Here is a 21,187-nt window from a genome sequence, read left to right on the forward strand (position 1 = left end):
AGCTGACGCTCAAACACGAAGCATTAATTCAAAAAAATCCTTTCTTCATTGTGGCCTTTGCACAAATCATTGCAGCAGTTTGCATTGCTGAATCGAAGTGCACGAAATAGACTCGTCACCTCAATGAAGGACAACAACAAGATAATAAAGCAACAGGAATGAACCGCAAGTATATACTGTTCCTGCTTTATGCACTTGTGTTTCCTACCACAAGTAATTTTTCTTTCAAATATTGTTTCACACATCGAAACTCTCATGAGTGCACACTTGTCAGCAGCTCCCAACTCTATGCATTCCTGCAGACAGATAACAAATGCATTTTAACCGTTAAACAGACAACGTGGCTTGTATAGAGGAAGGCAGCATACAAGACTCAGAATCATCTCAATTGCTTGGAACTTTTCGAGGCCTCTTAAGAAATCAGATCTTCTGGTGTGTCCACATTTCAACAGTTGTAAACTCTGCCTTAGTACTGCTGCTTGAAACGGTGTCTAATCATCTCTTTCGAGTACGGATCATTGGCAGCGGTCAGAAATAAGAGCACCAAGTTCTGAAATGGTAGCAACGATGCGCTCGCGGGTTGCCATTATCTGGGAAGAACTTCGCAAGCTAGGCTTCACGCGTCTCACACGGCAGCGCATCTACCGGGGCGCTGACCTGTGCCCAGCCATTCCCTCCGCCGTCGCACCGGCAGTGCGTGCACAAAATCGTGCCGTAAAAATACAATAATAAGTAAGTAAAAATAAAGAAATAAAAGCGCAAGGATCAGCGGCGGCGGCGGCGCCAAGGTGCAGTGATTCTTAATGATGCGGGTCCCGGTCGAACCAGGAGGAACGTGAATAACAAGAAAAAATGAAAAGAACCCGCTGACACACCGCCTCAGGCGGTACGTGACGGCAAATGCACAACAGCGTGTCTGCTTTCAAAAACGGCTGCTCGGACGCCCAGATCTAAACTGGTTCTGCACGGGCTACGGTCGACTCGGTATGGCGTTCCGTCAAGAATCCGGTTGCAACGGCAGCGATGAACCGATCACCTACGGCGCCACGCCACGTAAGTGTAGATGCAAGACCGCTTCAGCGGAAAAATCAACACGGCCTTTGGTATCCGCGGGCGCCGAGTGAAAAGTTGTGATAGGGACACGACGGTACCAAACAGAATAATCACGCAATCGGAACTCTGCCGCGGTTGTGTGTGGTTTGTGTCGGGCCTTCGTTTTTCTGTGCTACTTAAAATCTGGGTGTTTCAGCCTTCTGGTAACTGCTCGAGCAATGTCAGAGCAAACGTGCTAATGAACGCGATTTTTGCATAAAGCCTGCTTGGCTAGATCAGGAGTTGTACTGGCAAAGTTGACTGGGTCTTCGAAAGGATGGGGCGCAGTACAGAGACAGCGTTTGTTCAGGCTCCTTATTTTAAGCAGTGTTCCAAAGAGAACTGCGGCTTTGGCGCTTCGTTTTAAACATACACGGAATTATGCTTAGTAGCGTGAATGCTGAAGTATGTTATTCGCCTCCAACGCTGCCACGATTACTCACCCGGTCCGGGTGTTTGGCGAGTATGAACACCGGTTTGATCTGTTGCTGACTCGAGTCCGGCTCCTGCTCACGTTCCTGGAACTGAAAAATGAAAGCTTAAGCCGAATACTTGTGCTGCGGTAGCTGGTCGCAGCTAATAAACACTCGCGAGTTGCTGCATGTAGTGCGTGCGAAAACACTAGGACACTTTCAGTAAGCAGACTGACGTTTCGTACCTTGGGAGCGTAAGGCCGCTTTTTGTAGTAACCACGATCGTACGGATCCGCCATTGTGGGTTGAAGATTTAAACTTCGAAAATGTTATAACATAGAGTAAGCATTGAACATAGAATATCGAAAACCACGCACAGGGCGAAAGGGCGAAAGCACGCGAACGCACAACAATGTAAACAAGTGCACTGTTGCCAGGCAGCGCAGACGTTTTCTCGTCACTTTGTTCAAAACAGTTTTCAAGAAAGCTGTAAAATAAGCCAAACAATCGCTACGACTGTATATTACATAAAGAGTACCAAATTTGTCTATTAATTTGCTTGTTTTACTTTAACTGAATAGGTCAAAACAATTAGGGCACAAAAAATGCAGCGCCGCCAATCTACTTCCCGTTGTAGCGAAACAAGTGGACGCAAACAAAGCAGCTCCAGCGCTCTGTCATCAGAAAGGTGCGATTAGAATTTCTTAATTTCTCTTAATAATGTTCGGGGTGTGATTGAAAACCTCGGAGTTCCCTGACATAATAAATTTGTGTCAGCACATTACGGTCATCCTAATTAGCCACATTGCTAAGCCCTTGCTGTGCGCGATGACTGCCGACGACAAAAAGTTAACAAAAGCTAGCTGCACGAAGTGTTGCTAGGACGTACTAAGCAATGCCTGGCTCAAAGTAGGTTTGTTTGTTTGTTGGCCCTCTCCTGAATTCACAGACGACTTCGTTTTCGCACCATACTCGTAGGGGGAACAAAAGAAAAAACTGTGCAAATGCGGTGCTGATCACGATCACCTACAACACGAGATTTTACAGTCGCCTTTAGAGCTCGCGCTTCATGTGCTTCGCTTGTACTCCGCCAAGATTTGCAACGTCGGCCGGCTGTGTTTGATTCATCAGGCAAAGACAGTGCACGCTTCGTGACCGTAGCACGCGCCCATAGCTGTTGCTCGCAAAGCGATGTCGTAGCGTTCTCAGTGCTTACGATGTGGCTGCCTTGGAACGTCCTTGGCACACTGCACCCGCTCTCAAAGTAGTTTGTAACTTCGTCTTCCTTTTTCTTGATCTATATTTTTCGTTGTGCATCAGTGTGGCAAGTTGGGTCACCGTCTGGATGCACATAATTTGCATTTGGACAGCCTTCAGATTGTTTGTGCATGGTCGAGGCAGCGATTTTCCTGATGGCGCGCATATGGTGGGACCGCAACTTTATGGAATTCAGTGCGTGTGACATTACAAAAATTTCGGAAACCCCGCTGGTGCACAAGAATGAGGAACTGTGCTTGCTGCAATGTTTCTCACGTCGGTTTCACGCGCGGTGCCATTGTAATCGCTGGTAAAGAGGGGAAAAAAGGAGGGGGTGAAAATGTTGAACTGTGCTGAAGTTGTGTGCTTCTGCAAACATGTAATTTGTCTACTTATAACAGTCTCACACATTACGCACTTTTTGAGATAACTAAATTTTGCACAAGATGTCATGACCACAGGAGGTGAGCACTGTTTATGCGATCACGAGAACAAGGATGTACATCATTCCTGTACTCGAGTGCCGAAAGCATGCTGCACACAGGCAACATCTAGAACATGCGCTTACCATTCTAGATGCATCTCAGTCTGAGTCTTTCCAAGCCACGTGGCTCATGGACATCTAAACCAATGCAGCAGGTAGATGCACTATAGCTAGAACAATTTTTGCAAGAGAGCGATATGCTTGGCATGTATTAGCAGGGCCGCAATCTCATCAGCGATTTGAAATGCTTAGCATGAACGCGTTTGTGACAGCAGTGTGGAGGGCAGCAGCATGCTTTAGTGGTTTTGGTTGTTTTGCCATCTCTTTACTCTTACCAGTATATTTTATTGTATAATTTCTTATTCTCTTCATAAGATCTCCTTGTATAAATGGCTGAGCAGTTATATATTTTTGCATTATGTTCTGTAGTACATAGACGTTTCAGACTGCAACACATTTTACACTGATAGTAAGCTGGCTTGGGTACCTTACCATGTGTGCATTCAGGGTGTTTGCATTTTCTATTATTCATTCTTTCTCTCATTTCTTAATTTATAACTTTTCGTACTCTCCATCCACCTAAATAAAAGGGAGTAGCTATCACTACAATACAGTGAAAAAAGATTTCACGTTTTCATTTCAATAAAAGCATGCATATTTTTTCTATTCACCGGGTCTTTCGTATAAAGTAGTGAACATCTTCACTCACTCGACACAGCATTAAGTTACAAGCAGTCTGTTATACACATCTCAGAGGTGTCTTAAATTATGAGGGCCCGTCCAGTCTTTAGAGGGCAATAAATTGCCGATTTCTTAGCTGGCTTCCTGCAAATTGTGGCCCACATGTAATAGTGGATTTGCCTACAAAGCCCGTGTGCAAAACTCGTGAACCTTGCATGATGTGGCAGAGCTCATTAAATCAATGCCAAAATTATTTTTCTGCACCGTAAGACTTTGGAAAGTACTGCACTGTGGGCATGTTCTTGCCTTCAGGTCACCTAATATAGTCCATAATGAAATATGAAGACTCCAAATAAACGGACACACACAAGAGAACACCTGATGTAGCTCCACATCTAGCCCTAAGGTTATAACAATTTTCCGTGCTCTCCGCAACAGGCCTCTTCTGAGCCTTGCATCATAACTTGTGGCACCAATGAATATCAGCTGTCAGCTGACGTAAAAAATGATAGAGACAGAAATCAATTGAAAGTGACTTGACCCGCTGTGGCGGCTCAGTGACCATGGCATCGTGTTGCTGAGCATGTTGCTGCGAGTTCAACTCCCGCTTGAACGGGTTTAGAGATAGCTCTCAGTTAGCATACACAGTTAAAACACACACTGCTGATACTACGAACCGCAGGCAATCAGTCCAGCACACATCTCCTCATTGGGTGACTGTGTGGACAAGCTACTTTCTACGAATGCTCTTCAGTGGGATTTTCATGCATACAGGGAGGGCTGCTTTCGAAGTGCATCATGAGTTTTTTGAACTCGCTGTCATGTCTTAAAGTGTCGCCTCTACTTGAAAGTGGGATGGAAAGATGCCAGCCTAAGGAAAGGAACAAGAAGTTTTATCACAAGAAGTGCCTCTGGGTTGACCTTGGCACTCTGTCAATTTACGTCATTGTTCTGAGTCTATGGGTCTTTTTAATGATAAAAGAACTTTGCGCTGTTAGTGAAATGGCGTGTGTCACCCATGCATAGACCATGCACCAAGTTCAGTAAGCTAGCTCTCACTCACGTGTGACAAGTTATCTGTGTGTTGAGTGTACTTAACTCATCACCAATTTATGCTCACTGCCGAACAAGCTTGTGACATTGCTACTAGATTACTGGACCACCATGTTTGCATGCATTCCCTCTTATTTTGCTTGTGGAGAAGAGAAGCGCATTACACAAGCACCCTCATACTCAGTTCTTTTGCACAGATTGTTTGTCACTGCCATTGTGCACTCTTCAAAGTCATATTGCAACGTGTTCGCACTTTGTACGTAGTAACGATGTATACCTTAATGTAAAGTCAGCTGCCTCCGGCTCGTTTCTTTAGTTGTGAACTTCTTATGTGAAGCGAGTAATGTTTTGCCTGCAACTCAACATTATTGAGGTGATATTCTTCCAGCTTTTTCCGATGCCTTGGAAAGGAGCAGTGGACCTAGTCGAAGGTCATATTAGCATGCACATCGTGTCTCATACTGCCAGGAGTCGTAGCTCGCGACATAGCAAGTTCTGGCACTTCAAACACTGTACGCACAGGGTTGAATGGGCAGCCATGTTGCGGCTTCCAGCACGGTGTAAGACGCACAGGTGAAGACGCCATGCTTTTTAAACAAACATACAAATAAGTTTTTTTTTCTTCAAATCAAATCAAGTTTACTCATTACAAAAATGGAAACGGTTACATTTTTGTAACCATTTCCTGGTGATTGGTGGGCTGGTGCCATTCATGAATGAGAATGGGGACTAACATGCAGCAAGTGTTACAAGGAAAAAAAAAAAGATATATATATATGGACATCTTTGTTTAGCGTGGCATGGACATTTGCAAGACTGGTGCATGTTACACACCATTCTGGAATTAGTAACTCTGCCGCTCGTTGGAAAAGCACTGGCATCTTCACCTGTCTTGGTCCTAGGTCAGTTTGCTGGTGGGCTCCGTCATGCTGGCTTATGCCAGATGCAGATCTAAGCACTTTTCTCTAACCACTTCAGTTGAAATAATTGCATCATGAACAGAGGTTCATGCGGAGTTACCCTCCTGATGATTAAGTTCCATAGGAGCCAGCAAGTGCTGATGTGGACATCTGCACACATGAATGTTGATCTCTGTCTGCCTGCATGTAAGTTTACAAAACAGAAAGAATACCAACTGGTACTTTAAAAAATGGTTTCCTATGTACTGTCATTTCTACTGAGGCCTCACAGGAACGAATGCAAGTGCATTCGGCCTTGATCATTTCTCTCTGCGCTTGCAGTGAAAGTGTTATGTAGCAGAGAAGTGTTTGGTATGTCCTCAGAACCACGGTAATGTGACATATGCACATTGCCATGGGTAGGTCCTCTGCACTTGCCGAATAAGCTTCTCATACCGGAATTGATGCAAAGAATTGGTTTGATTCTTTTATGTAGCCCCTTTGTTGTGAGATGGGTATCCCAGTATCTCTGAAGCACTTTATTGCATCAGTTTTCTTCAGCAGCTACATTTACACCTATAACCAAGCAGGTGCAAAGTGCAATGTGGTAAGCTTGGAGCACAAAGAAAAAAAAAATTAAACAGCCCATTTTTGTCATCTAGCATATGCAGCCAGCATGCCGGCGGTGTTTCATTATTAATAGGCGCTGCCTGGCAAAGGCCCAAAGCAGCGTCCTTACACCGTGCTGTGTCGCGATTTCCAGCTGGTGGCGAGCCGCGGTCCTTGTCCCAGGTTCGCGGCTTGTCATCCTCATAGCACATGGCAGCGACGGCGACGGCCAGTGCCGAGATGGCCATGTACCGTCAAAAGCGTCCCAACTGGACTGAGGATGAGCGACTGCGGCTCGTGCAAGAGATCGGCGAGCGCATTGACGTCATTCGCGGCAAGCTGGGCCCCACACTGACACTCCGCGCCAAACGATCTGCCTGGACTGCGGTGCAGCAGGCACTGAATGCAGGCAATGACACGCACACGCGCTCTGTGCCCGAGATCAAGAAGCAGTGGAGCAACCTCGTGCAGAGGTGCAAGCACCGCGTAAATGCGCACAACCGCGGCACCAGTCGGCAAGGTAAGCTACACCCTTCCTTCTACAGGGACTCTGTTTAAAGTGTTAGCCTTTAGGACGTGTGGAGTCAGATGGACACTTATGTATTACCCAAGTCTATATTCTCGATCACTTTGCAGAAAACAGCCAGGTTAAGATTGTTCTTGCTTCTGCTGTGAAGCTCTCTGAAAGACAAAAAGCAAGGTAATTGCAGTTGTTGAAGCCATAACTCCAAAGTACTGATATGCAGGAGGATGTGAATGGTGATAGCAGCGAGTCTGTCACATTTAGAAGTACGGTTTTCAATTTGCAGCAGTCGACTGAATGATTTCAAGCTTACAAGGTAACTCTTGTGGGTGAAAACAGTTCTCATTTGAATTACTTTCAGGTTACACAGTTGTTAGGTACATTGCCAGATAGATAACAGGAGTGTCACATTTGCAAATACCCATCTGCTCATTGAGGTGTTGCTCCAGTAGTGTCGAAGAATGGCGAAAGTGTTCCAAAGGCATATTGATAAGGATTGTTACTGCCGCAGAAATTCCTATGCAAGTGATGTCATCTCATGTTTTAAAAGAGAATGACACGCATATGAGCAGCTTTTGCTTATTTGTAATTTTGCAGCTTACCAATAAGTTGTTCCACTGGATGTAAGCACAGAAAATCTTAGTGTCTTTTGTTTAACATTAGGCTTTGAATTTTGCCTCAATAAGCAGTTCTCATTTGTGTTATTACAGATATTGTAACTTTCTGTCAATTTTATTTTGTTGTTCTTTTATATGTGTGTGCAATAAAGAGGAATGGTGCAGAAAACGGAGCGTGGAATTGGGAAAGAAGCAGAAAACTACGTGTGGAATTGAAGTAGCCAGTTGATACTGTCCCTTTAGATTATGCATTGGTAATGGGCTCTTTAAGTGTAACCTGATGAATTACCTGTTCCTGCGTTATCCTAGGACTGTGTCTTTCCCATGGTGTCATCACTCTTGTCTCACAACATTATATTTGCTTACATTCTGTGTGTAGCATCTGCAGTTGTACTTGCTGCAGAACACGTCAGTGTCAGGTATATAGCGCCAGAGTCAGCACAATATAAGCATAGCTAGACTGATATGCAGCCTCTGTCATACTTCACACAAATTTCTGCTTTTCTTGTAGAAGGTGCTGGTGATTTTTGGTTAGGGTGTGTTGAATGTGTTAGCTTAAAGGGGTGTCGAAGAAGTTTTAGAATTGGAAGATTTACAGTGGCTTGGAAGGCTACCACAATATAATTCAACTCCTCAAGTTGTTTTGTTGATTGTGCATGTAGCAGCACCGAAATTAGCATTTCAATTTTTGTCTAAGCTCGGCCCCCCTCGCAAGCCAAGCGCAGCAGTGGGAAACCGGGTGCAAGGATGATAACACAGGGGTCATGTGAGCCAGTACCCACGATGAGGTCATAATCATCTTCGTCATCAGAGCCCGTTAGCCTACCCACTGCGTCTCCCACAGACGCTGCTGCTCATTCAATTAAAGTGACTTGCGGTGACTTGTGGCCTGCTAAACTATGACTTTTGTATTCAGTCAGTGAAAAAGTATAATAATTCGCTGAAAACTTGCTTTTTTTTTTAAGTGCTTCAGCCTCCCTTTAATGCACCTTCCTTCCAAAACATTGTTTTGTCCCTTGCAGCCTGCATTTATTACAGTTAAGCCACCAGAAGTGTCTCTTAATTGTTCGGGTTAAGTGACTGCAGCTGTACAGTGTTGTCTCTCTACATAAACTGTAAGAAACGAGAAATATAGCAGCATGTCTACCAACCGGGAAAACCGGGCATTCTCAGGGATTTTGAGCAGTCTGGAAAAACTCAGGGAAAACTTAGGGAATTTGTGCCTCTATCAGGGAAAATTAGCTGTAATTTTATTGAAAGGATCGAAAGTCGCGGTAATGCTGGCTCGAGTAACAGACAGGAATTGTAATGAATCGTCTTTGACGCCCTGTCGTCAGCTGAAGGAGTTGCCAGTGTACAGCCAACGACCGACTTTCCGGATGCCCGATAATTTGCACAGCTTCGCAGCGGCACCATGTTGTACCCCATAGAGTCAATGTATCAGAATGTTTGAAATTTCGGGCGCAAGAACCCTTCGCCGTCCGATTTTCCGGTGCTTTTTGCCATGACCGCAGGTCTGAAAGGGCATTAATCAAAGCCACCACTGCTGACGTTTTGATTACCTCGCCGCCTCGAACCGGCACTCTCGCATGCAGATTCGCTGGCACTCATAGCCACCGCTGCAGCAACGCTAGAACTAGCTGCTTCGACATTCGCTGTTAAGCTTCTTGCCATTTGGTCTCCGGTGTTTTCTATTGAAAGAATTCACTGCTGTCAGCAATGGCACCGACTCCGCCTTTGTGTTCCTCGTGATTGGCTCAGAAGCTTGGAAAGCATGGTGCATTGCATAATGCCGGTTCCCGAGAGTCAGCTTCACCTCTATACAGAAGTGTTACTTAGTGAAGCATAACAAGTGTTGGAAGGGGCTATTGCCACGAGACACAGTACGTATTCCTTAATTATACACTCGTGCACCTGGTATCTCCTGTCACAGCACGAGCACTGATATGCTTAATACGTGTACCGACAGGCCTTCAGAGCGTTTTTGAATGTGCCTGGGCCAGTTTGAGCCCTTAAGGGCGGTAAATTACATGCATTTATTTTTTCCAACTGGCCAATTTTTCGGACGTTCTTGCAGCCCCTAGAGAGTTTGAAAAATCGGACGTGGACTGTGCAACTGACCAAGAAGATGCTTCAAATGGTCCATGGGGCGAATGAGTGACGGAAGGAGGACAAGAACAAAAAGGACCTACGCATTGAGGAATGAAAGGGAAAGGAAGCGTGCTGCCGCTGTTTTGAAGGAGCTTGAGCTCAAAAGACAAAGTTGGCTGATGCCGAGATGCAGGTGCCCCGCATCCAAACCAAAACAAACTCTTTAAAGCAATGAAACAACACTGAGGTGTTGTGCGCGGGCTGAGAGTATGTCAGGACAGTGGAGGTTGACTTACGAGCTGTTGAGAGAGAGTCTCAATTATGACAAAGTTCGGGCCTCATACCACTGAGCTTGCTATCAGTTGATAGAAATATCTCGTGTTCGAAAATAGTTGCTTCTGTATGCATCTCCTTTTTATTTGTATTTGAGAATGTCCAACTCGATTTGCGATTTTTTTCGAAGACATTTTATTTGCTGTGCATTTTACTAACCCCTCCCTTCTATTCTCTTTTTGAAGAACGTAAACACTCCTCCTTAGCATTCAAGCTGGATTACGTGGTTTTTTTTTTTTTTTTTCAATTTGTTTTTCATATGCTTACTAGAGATTGACAGCATCGGGCGACATGGTTTCAGCCCGTCTTGACATAAAACATAGTTCTGCATCACTCAGGGAATGTTGCAAAGGCACTCAGGGAATTTGAAAATGTCAACTTGGTAGAAACCCTGTATACGCTGAGCTCCTGAAGTAAATTTTACTAGACTTAGTTTACTTATTCACTTAGCTTTACAGCAAACTACAAGAGTAGTAACATATCTCTATAAAGCTCCTAAACACCTGGCTGCTTTCACAATCTGATTCTTTCATTCATTATACTTATGCAATACTTATGCATTGAACTTATACTTGGCTTGAGCACTTCTATCCATACATGTCATAATGTCCATGCTATCATGACTGATTTCTCTCTCCATTCTCAGGAGAGAATGGGCGTTCCTTGGATTTGTCTGTAGTGGAGAGAACCATACTGGATGTCATAGGTGATGACTGCTCATATGCTGACTTCCTTGATGGTGCCGGCCCCGACATCTCTGGGTATGTTCCTATGGCATTAGCAGCGTGCCTATGTTCCACTAGTATTCTCATTCTATGGCAGCACATGCAGCAATGACCTTAAAGGGACACTAAAGTGAAAAATTATTTCTGCTGCATCAGTAAATTACCGTTCTACAACACCAAAAACACCACTCTTACAACGATAAGACGTTTGGTAAGCTAGAAAAAGAGCAAGAACGAAATACAGGTGGCGACACCTACTTAAGTTCCCCCACCTGGGGGCTATTACGTCTTGGATTTTTATGGCATCTTCTAGGGCCTACTAATTATATATAGCGGTACAGATTGACTACATTGTGTTCTAAAGGAACCAAATATTAAACATGGCAAGTTTCGGGAACCTTTATTCAGCCAACGCGGCCCAAATACGAAAACATACTTTGGAATCTCTGACGTCACGCTGATGTACCGACGCTGGGGTTGCGGCGCGAAATTCAAATACTGCTACTTGGACCTTCATTTTCTCATCTAATAATCAAACTATTCTTTTGAAATGACTGCCTGCAGGGTTCTCAAGCAATGCTTCATTAGTCTAAACTGATTTATTGTTTCGCTTTAGTGTCCCTTTAAAAATTAGATGAGGACATGAAAGACCTCATTAAGTTAAAATGTAGCATGAGAACTTCATAAACTATTTTCAGGAATTTCACTAAAGTTTGTTAGCAATGGAAGCATAAATGTTACACATAAATGACAAAGCGCATATTTTTCACTGAAATCATCTTTAAGCTGCCATATGTTCTTCTATGCAAAGTGAAAGGCACAAATAATTTTCCTAGCAAAACCTAATGCATCACAGTATCACAGTCTATTTAAGTAACACTTTTTAAATTCTTCACAACTAAGAAAATACTAGTCCCAGTTAGCTTGATTTCTTTGTTTCCTTTTCCGTGTGCTCTTTATATTAGCATACCATCGGCCAACATAGTGTGCGTGCAAAGCGTGTTATGTAATAACACATTGTGCTTATCAACTATAACTGCCTTTGTCTTAAAATCTTGAGTTATCTACACACTCTATTGCAAGTTAGATTATTGTTTGTCTCTATTTTGTTATGCATGTTCTTTGTAATGACCAGTTACCTGCAAATAAGCTATTTCTGTTGACTAGTATTTTCTTTTACCATTGCTCCTGTTGAAATTTTATTCTGGGAATGTTCGCTATTGATTGTCAGCACTTTGTGCTACATTGTGCATGGAAATTTGAATTGACCTTGTTATTCTTCACATTCTTGTAACTTTTCTGTATTATTTATTGTTTTGTTTGACTACGTATTGTTTCAACCCCTAAATTTTTATGCAAGAAGCTTAGCCACACTTTTGAGATCACATTTCCGAGTGTAATCATGTAGGCAGGTTACGTTTTAGTTACTACCACTCTAAATGCACTTCAGTAGCATGGCTACTCCATAACAAGGGCAACAGTACAAACACCTGTCATCTTGTTCACATTCACTGCACTGTTCACTGTCCTGACCACTGATTTGATGCTGCACACCACCGCATATCACGCACATTCCAGAAATTAATGGAATTCATGATCTCAGCATACATTTGCCTCATCAGGTTGAGGGGTGGCTTGGCTGCGTACTTGTTCATGATTGGATGAATGCATGAGTCTCCCCTTTAGAACTTTGAAGACCATCAACATAGGCTCACAAAAGCCAGCACAGTGAAAACAGAATCAGTTCCTCATTGGGGTGCACATCACAAGTCATTGGCGCCAATCCATCAAAATTAGAGTGGAAATGCAAGTGGTCACTGATATGTTGCATGCATAGCCCAATCGATTCTCAGTTAACTGTTAACTGAATTTCAGACTTCATTAATTATCTGCTTCTCACTGTTACCATTTTAACTCCGGCTGTAGATCTTGCCTATTCTCATCTTCATCTGCTCGTGGTCAGTATCTCGTTCAGTTTTCTGCACCTTGCTGCTGGTAATGAGCTTTGACCTGGACTGCCCATAGTGGATGTGTAACTTCATTGACAGCTGCTCACTGTTAGCGTTTAAATACCCTATGCTTTGTAGCATTCCAGCATCGCTGAAGTTTCTTGACCTGACAGATTCTAACTGTTCACATTGATGGGCTTGCTACTCACAATGGGCTTTGATAAGTGCGTGCCTCTGTTCTTGCACAGTAGCACTAATGATCACTTCTAAGGTGCCATATCTACACCGTATGTGTGGCTGTTACAAAAGAAGAATCATCGCACAGTTGTCTTTGTCTTGTGCCAGATCAGAACTACTGGTAGGCATAATGTTTCTCCCAAAAGCCTTAGAATGTTGAAAATTTGTTGAAACCTAATTTAGTGCCCACAAGTGAAACTGTTTTATTAATACAGGCGAACCTCATTATTACGAAGTAGCATTGGACACAAAAATGCCTTCATTATATCTGATATTCGTTAAAAGCATACACACACATATTGGCAAAAAACAAAAAATCGCGATCAGCTCTGTGTGAAAAAAACACTACCAAAGTGCCTCCGACGGGCCAGCAAATTAAGGTCTCCTATGGATTTTGACGAATCATCAACATCTTGGCCTGCCAGTACAAGGCCACTTGAACAACAATAAAATACATACAAATGCTCTGCACCACCGCGAATGTGGAATCGGCGTGTTGTCGACGATTGCGGTACAACTAAGCCAAGCCACTGGCCAAACGGGCATGCTGTCGACAGACGTTTCAGACATGGAGTGGACCGCACGTTGATCTGTACTCCACTATACTATGGCCATCAGTCTATCCCATCCATCTGATCACACGCTCGATCGCCAATAAGTTCTACAAGTGTGAACATAATGGCGGCAAGTATCCCACAACAACTTGTGACCAGCCTCTCCACTGACAGAACTGCTAGCGGCTAATAAGCGCCACTTTCATTGACAACCAAAGTTGTGGTTTCATGCCAGTTGATGTAGTGCCAACTTTGTTCATAGTCGCTATGTTTGCAACATAATACACATTTGGTTCATGCCTGAAACACTGTGCAGTGTCTAAGTTTCAGTTATTGCAGTATACGTTGGTGCTAGGGGTAGGTAGCAGTACTGCAAAAATCATGCAGGTCTGAAAAATCTATCAATGATTGTATGTGACATTTTGGTTAACAGCATATATATTTTGAGGTACGTGAAAACAAATATTTGCTTCGCTGTAACTGATGCTATGTCAGATGTTGCATTTTCACTTTCACTATAACAGGAGAATACCCATTGAAATGAAGCGTGACTCATTAAATTTTTATATTTAGTTCATTGTATCTGATAATTCGTGATATCTGTATTCATTATAACAAGGTTCAACTGCATCGCGTCTTCACTTTCGTGCCTTTGTTTCCTCTTCGCTTATCTTAATCTGTGTGTGGCTTCACTCCACAGTGACGTTGATGGAAGCCAAGACAACTGCCTTGGCTCCTCCGAGGACGAGACACTGATCCAGTCACTGGACTCCAGTGTGCCAGAGTGGTTTTGGAAGACAAGCGCCCGAGCCTCGAGCGCCGCATCTGCGTCCGCCGCGCTATGCGCCGTCCACCCCTCCACGGACACTTCCGTGGCCACCGCAGTCGCTATGAAGCGGGAGCACAGTGACGATGACGAACACCCATCGTCCGCCGAGTGTGTGACAGCCGAGTTCGAAGTGGACAATGAACACGACGATGTCGCCGAGACATTAGGCATAGTTTACGAGCGGCCCACTGCTGCTGCTGCCTCCAGTAAGCAGCTGGTGCCCCGGCAGGCAACATGCTCACAGATGGGTGCCGGACGTCGACCAGTCGTGACACCGCAGCAGAGACAGACGCTGCCGCCACCGCCGCCGCCTCCACCTCAACTTCCGGCAAGTCCCGCAAGACGTCAACCCAGAGGCCCCAACCCGGACACCGGCGGTGACGGCGAAGATTCCGGAAACCACTGCAATGAGAATGCGGGAGATGATGATCTGGCGACCTTGCGCAAGACGTTGCTCATGGAGCAGATCAGAGCCGCCCGAGAGCAAGCCCGGGCATTCCAGGCTGTTGCCTCTGCTGCACAGGCTGTCAGAGAATGCGTCGCGAGGGCGGCCAAGTCTCGCGTGCACACAGAGAAGGTGAAGCGCAGAAAGCTGGCACTGCAGATCAAGAAGATGGCAGAATGACGCTGCTGGTGCAAGTGGAAAGTGAAGAAAGGGTGCAGCTGATGCCTGGTTATTTCATTGCCTTGAGGATGTACCAGCATCCAGTTCATGCGTCGCAAAGTAAAAATGTGCCTCGTGCCTATTGTTTGGGATTGTGGCTACGGAGCAGTGATGGAGGTGTCCTTCTGGTGGCCTCATTCTCAGGGATTCCCAGCCCACCACTGGGAGCAGTGTTTCCGAGATTTTGATGACCATGAGTGCCCACATTGAGAAGATCAATATCTAGCTGGACGCACTTCAGCTGTGCTTCAAATTTAGTCTGGAGCTGTGCCTATTGTGCCCTCTTTGTATGGTGGCTTTTGATTTCATGCCCCCCCCCCCCCCCCCGACACACACACACATATATATATATTTGTAGGCACCTTTTTGCTGCAAGTTGTTTGTCTAGTGAATTGCCTCTGTGTGGCCAAGCTCTATTACTTTCGCAGTCATCATTTCGATGTTCAAAATACATTCACATTCCTTGTAGGCCTGTCAGGCTTCTTCACGTTATCACTTGTGTAGGATTCCCTCGTATTGGCCATTTATTGAAAGAAGTAATGCGATGTGAAGAATAGATAAGACTGTTCCATAACATCTACTTATGTGACATGCAAATTGTAGGTGCTGGGTACAGTCAGAGACTTGATATTTTGACATTCCCACGTCCTGTGCTCGTGGTGCCTTGAACGTACATGTGCTTTTCTAGGCGTGATGCCAGTGTTTTGATTGTGGTGCAGTGATGTTATGAACTCGGGGCAGCCAGGAAACATGGCACTTTACTGTGTGCGCCCTCACATTTCACATAATTACCAGAGCATAATATTAACTCATTGTACAGTTACACATATACCTCACTTTATGACACAGAACTTTATGAAATTTTCCCTTTAATGAACTACTTTGGTTCCCTGCCATATATCTATAGAACCAAAGCTTTGAAAACCTTGGAAGGAACAAAATAAAATGTCTTACCAATTTGACAGTCCTTTTGAAACAATGGGAAAGAAGATTATTTACTGGGTACCTGAGTGTTCAAAATACTATGTTTTGCAAGAGCATTTCAGTGCTGCTTGAGGCGTGCCGCTTTCGTTTTACAAAACTATGCTGCCTGGGCCCTGGCATTACAGACTTTGATTAGGTTCTACCATATAGTGTCAGCAGCTCAGTTTACATGGCTGTTGACTGTAGTGTTGATTTTGAGGTCAATTACTCCAGATTTGATGAAATAATTGTCTAGTGGCATCAACTTCATTAAATCAGTTTAACTGCATTTAATAATTTATGATCACCAACCATGCTCTTTGCTGAAGGTGGCTGTTTTCACTTATTATTAATGTGAGCTTAGAGCCCGCATCTTTGTTTTTTTTTTTTTTTTTTTCAGTGGTCCTTTGCCATATAATCAATTTACCAGCAATGTGAAATGCAACCAATCTCACTTTAAGTAAGTCATTGGTTGGAAATTTTCAGCTCTTGCTGGACCCACGCTTAAGATTTATGGCAAGTCGTGGATTGTACAGCAGTAAGTCATGCGCGTTACTTTGACTTAGCTTGATCTTAAAACTGATTGCTAGAGATTGGAGCAGTTTACCTTACTTCGGGCAGAGTTCGCTGCGTCCGCACGCCTCGGCTTGCAAGTTTGCGCAGACTGTCAACATGCTAAGCTGTTCTCACACTACCATGTAAACCACAGTGCATGAAATTATTAGGTTGCACAATTCATAGACATGGGGACACCCGACTAAGCAGCAAGTTGTTCGTTTATGCCTGTCTTTTCTCTCATACTTTAATGAGGCATCGTGCTTCCACAAATGTCTAATATTACCAAATTATTGGGAGGCCAGATGTAAAACAAGTGGCAGTGTGTGAAGAATTCCTGTTCTAGTTCTTTTAATGTATTGTACAGCACTGCATGCGAGATTCAGGAACTTAATGTACTCCTTAGTGCAGTGATTGACTCAGGGCTGCGACTTGCTTTTAATGAGACATGGCACCTAGCATTGTGATATACAAAACCTAGTTGCTTGGCGTTGGTGTTCAACACAGCCTACAGAAATTCCTTACTGGAGGAGACCAGCTTGTGTGTAGTCATGCGAGCTACAGAAAAAGTAATATACAGGCTGTCGTTTTACAAGGCATGCAATCTGTAGGACACATCATCTGGTTGTGCCTCCTAGGCTCATGCGTTGCCTCAGGAGTTTGCATGACACTAATGAGGGAATTTTCTTTCCCCGCCTCTTTTAACTTCTGGGCAAGGTGAGTTTCCTAAGTTTGTCTAAATAATATAAGGAGGAGATAAGATTGGATCAGAAGTACGCCATTTTATAGTGTTTGTTATGGTTTGGTCTTTCAGAAATAAGTCCTTTATCCCAGCACTCCTACAAATTATGAAGGTAGTTCATAAGATCGAGACTGTTCTTTTAGCATGTGGAGAATGCTGCAAATTAATGTAGAGGCACGTTTTAATATTAGATGTTTGTTAAGTTGATGCAGCATGTTCATGCTTTGTATTTGCATATGACGTGATCGGTGGCTTACTGAAAGTGCACTGCACCAACATTCCTGCTTTAGTTCTAGTGTGAAATAAACCAGTGTAAAACTGGGGTTGCTCTTTTAGCTCTGTATCACTTTGCATTGTTCATTTCCCTATTTATGCCTTCATGACATACCTCACATGTGGCTGGCCGAGTGTAGTGAATTTGTCCAAATGCTATGCAAAGAAGGCATTGGAAGTGTTTGAGAAAAGCCTTTTAGTAATTTCCTAGTGATTGCCTTACATATTGTGCACGCTAACAGCCAAGACAGTCATTGCAGAATGTGGAGGGCGATGAAAGCCATCATGACTGAAAACAGGACCAATCAAAGTGTAGAAGGGTGTTGTGACATGTACCTGCTTTAAATAAATTGTGCTGCACCATGTTTGGATTTTGCTTTTTTTTTTTGTAGTTGCTTGTTCTTTGTATTCTTGCAGTAATGCTAAATCAACAAATGATAACAGTCGAACAACCTCACGTTTCTTTGTAAGGAACAACCTTACATTACCAGGAGAAAAAGATTGATGCAAGTTCTCCTCAAAGTACGAAGCATTTGAAATGTAGCTAGTGCAGTATCGGCAGTAAGACTCGCAATGTTTTGTACGTAAATATTTGAGGTGGGTTGCAAATAATCCACTCATTACTGTGTTTCTGGATTTGGGGCCTTGTAAGTAATCTGGTCATAGGATGTGATGATTCAGCCCTTCTGGAACTTAAAGAACTGGGGCCTGTTTGAGCTTGTTCAGAGGTGTTATGAAATGTTACCAAAAGTCGCATAATGCTTCTAACACTTCGGAAGGTAATTCTTAAGATAATTTCAGTTTATAGCAAAACTTTCTTTGCAGACCCGTCCAGACTTTGCTGACCGTAGCTGCTGCTTCCAATGTCTTGCCAAATAGGTCACGTATAAAACAGCACTCGTATAAGGAATCTGCTTATATATAGCCATATGCACTCGCCCTACAGATGTGTCAGTAGGAGACTGTTTTCTATGGAATTACACAGCAAGACGACAAATGGTACCTTAGTGTTCTCTGTCCAACAAATGTACGCCATCAAGTGTGTAAGTGCTCCATCTATAAAAGCAAAGATTCCTATGCCTTCTTTTTCTAGGATATAGCACATCTGCCCGACCGAAACCTTGCCGAGGTAGTGCAGAGTAGAGAGGCCTCACTGGCAACAGTGTCATAGCAAAGTGGACTAATCTTGGAGATTAGTGCGGTCCCACGGTGGGGGGTCTCCACGTGCTACCCGATAGGCACATACAGTAATTGCTGCACTCCAAAACACTGCAGATAATCAGTTGTACTGCAGTTTTCACATAGATCCCGGTATGTGCGTTGGATCTGTATAAATTTTATTGGACTTGTTTTGCCAGTGTTCGTTATGTCCCAGCGCTCCAGCATATTTGTTGGAGTTGCATAATTTAAGAGAGGCTTGTTGCCAGATAATTCCGCAGCCACTGCACCAAGTTTGGTTGGAAGTTCATTATCAAGAACGATCTGATACCATAAATCTGAAGTTCTGAACAATGCGGCTGCCGTCACAATTTGTGTGCGGTGTGACTAGGGAGCGCAGAACTTTCGCTCTAAGGTCTGTTTTAATGCTATGACTCCAGCCATCTATTCGCCACTGCTCCCCGATTTAGTAGATTTATTGTAATGTTGTACACTTGAGCAGTTAAAATAAGTCGCAGTTTCGTCCGAAAGGCGAAGCATTGATTGTGATAGCAAATTAGTGGACAGCTATACGAAGTAAACATAGTAGCTTTATCGGCCATATAAACTCGTAAACATTCGCTTACTAACTAAATTAACAAGCATGGTGTTGCGCGCACCGGCAAACACGTCTCACTCGGTGAGCGCGGACACGCTGGCGTGAGGAAGAACGGCAACAGCAGTGAGCGAATTTGCCTTGCTGCCTCTCGCTTCAACGCGAACTATGCGGCGAGAACGCAGCGCACATGAAGCTATAAGCCCCCGGCCAACCTATACTTTGTACTCATCGCGCATCGCTTTCATTATAGGGCCCGAGCAGACGCGCAATACGCAGCTGCCGCCAGAGCTGCAGCCCCCTTTCTCTGCTCCCCCGGTGCCTTGCGCGTGACAGAACACGGCGCGCTTCCTCCCCGCTTTCCTCCCTTGCGCGCGCGAGATTGAGCAACCATCGTTGGCTCACCCTCGCGCGCTTTCATTCACACATACGGCACGCGGCGACGATGTTGTCGCCCTTGGACTATGTACGGTGCATCACGGCGATGGCAGAAATGCGCCTGGAGTGTACATACAATTGCTATTGCACCAAGTAGCACGATAAGGTATTCCAAAGTTGAAAGCTGTCAGGGGGACAGCCTATTAATATACAAGTTTAAATTTTAACATGTAGCGGTCAGTTACTTAGAGACATTATACATAACTTAAACAACACTGTGCAATGAAGTATAGGACTATACAGAAAAACCATTAGCAATATGAAACAATTAAGAAAAAATAGAATGAAAACAAACTAAAGTAACATTTCACTAGGAGAATAAGATACCAGGCATATTTACGAACAATTTTTTTAGAGATGAATGTGAATGCAATGAGGAGCGCTATTTAATTGCACATGTGTGCTATGCTAGTTTGATTTCCCTACCAAAAAAAAAAAAAGTCGCGGGTTCTCCCGAAAGCGAAGCATCGATTGCGATAGCAAATTATGGGACAGCTATACGAAGTGAGGATAGTAGATTAATCGGCCGTATAAACTTGTAAACTTAGGCATACTAACTAAATAAACAAGCATTGCGTCACGCGCGCACACGCAAATACATCTCACTCGATCACCGTGGAGACTGGCTGTCAAGACATGGCGTGAGGAACGGTGGCAGCGGCTGCGTGCTCTCTGTCGCTTTCACGCAAAGTGAGCGCCGAGAACACACAGCACACGCAAAGCTACGAACAGCCACCACCTAACGCAGATCGCTCTCAAGATAGGGCTGCGCGACCGCGAGCAGCCGCCACATGCGCAGTTGCAGCCGGCGTAGAACTTGGTAGAACGCCGCCCATCTCTCCCCCCCCCCCGCCCCCTGGTGCCTCGCAACGTTGGGTGCCTCGACCGCGACGGAAGACTGCGCGCTTCCTCCCCGCTTTCGTCTATTTCACGCGAGCGAGATTGAGCAGCGATCGTCGGCTTCCCTCGCACGCTTTCACTCACGCAACAGCGTAGGGTGCGTAGCGACGGTGTTATCGCCCTTGGACTTTATGCGGAACCTCACGGCGACGGCAGAAATGCGCTTGGAGTGTCCATATAATTGCCACCACAGTATAAGGTGGTTTTGTTCCCAAAGTTCTAGCTTTTGAAAGTGGTAGGTTTCGTCACTCTTCAAATCTGGTTTTTTTAGTACTGATAAAATTTTCAAGAGTGAAACCTTAAACAGTCACCTCTTTGTGTAGAAGACGAAAAATGAAGATTGATAGATTATGGCAAAACAACTCGTAAAGAGGAAAGATACATAAAATTTTATGAATGGGCTGAATGTTATAAGTCTTGCAATCTGGTTTTGTAAGTGTCAAACGGGCTTGACGTGTGTGCTGTATGTGTTGCCTTAGGATGACACGCAGTGAGAAAGATGACTGAATGTAAGCGTAATATAGTGATAAAAGAATGTGGGGCTGGAAGTAGG

The 21,187-nt window shown here is 44.3% G+C and overlaps 3 protein-coding genes across 5 annotated transcripts in view; 2 read left to right on the forward strand and 1 right to left on the reverse strand.

Annotated features, from left to right (window-relative positions):
* LOC126531009 (nonsense-mediated mRNA decay factor SMG9) overlaps positions 1–1,933 on the reverse strand; it is a 50,544-nt gene extending 48,611 nt beyond the window's left edge. For both annotated transcript variants that reach the window (XM_050178368.3, XM_055070906.1), the window contains exons 1-2: positions 1,751–1,933; positions 1,536–1,616 (exon numbers count right to left, since the gene is read on the reverse strand). In XM_050178368.3, coding sequence (XP_050034325.1) covers positions 1,536–1,616; positions 1,751–1,804 — 135 coding nt within the window. In that variant the 5' untranslated portion in view covers positions 1,805–1,933. The remainder of the gene's footprint in view (positions 1–1,535; positions 1,617–1,750) is intronic.
* On the forward strand, positions 309–17,908 carry LOC126531011 (uncharacterized). The gene is made up of 4 exons (XM_055070907.2): positions 309–1,053; positions 6,643–7,008; positions 10,699–10,813; positions 14,218–17,908. Exons 2-4 carry the CDS (start codon positions 6,699–6,701, stop codon positions 14,969–14,971), a joined length of 1,179 nt encoding a protein of 392 aa, XP_054926882.1. The 5' UTR covers positions 309–1,053; positions 6,643–6,698; the 3' UTR covers positions 14,972–17,908.
* Positions 2,133–21,187, forward strand: part of LOC126531004 (solute carrier family 2, facilitated glucose transporter member 8-like) — a 60,453-nt gene continuing 41,398 nt past the window's right edge. Inside the window, exon 1 of one of the 2 annotated variants that reach the window (XM_055070905.1) lies at positions 2,133–2,193. The gene's annotated coding sequence lies outside the window, so the exon portion shown is untranslated. The remainder of the gene's footprint in view (positions 2,194–21,187) is intronic. The other variant, XM_055070904.2, reaches the window with a different exon arrangement.

The sequence above is a fragment of the Dermacentor andersoni genome, chromosome 5 (assembly GCF_023375885.2).
Source record: "Dermacentor andersoni chromosome 5, qqDerAnde1_hic_scaffold, whole genome shotgun sequence".
NCBI lineage: Eukaryota > Metazoa > Arthropoda > Arachnida > Ixodida > Ixodidae > Dermacentor > Dermacentor andersoni.

Coding starts and splice junctions, on each gene's coding strand:
- LOC126531011 (XM_055070907.2), top strand. CDS start 6,699: ATGGCAGCGACGGCGACGGCCAGTGCCGAGATGGCCATGTACCGTCAA. Junction 7,009..10,698: donor CCGCGGCACCAGTCGGCAAG/GTAAGCTACACC, acceptor CTCCATTCTCAG/GAGAGAATGGGCGTTCCTTG. Junction 10,814..14,217: donor GCCGGCCCCGACATCTCTGG/GTATGTTCCTAT, acceptor TTCACTCCACAG/TGACGTTGATGGAAGCCAAG.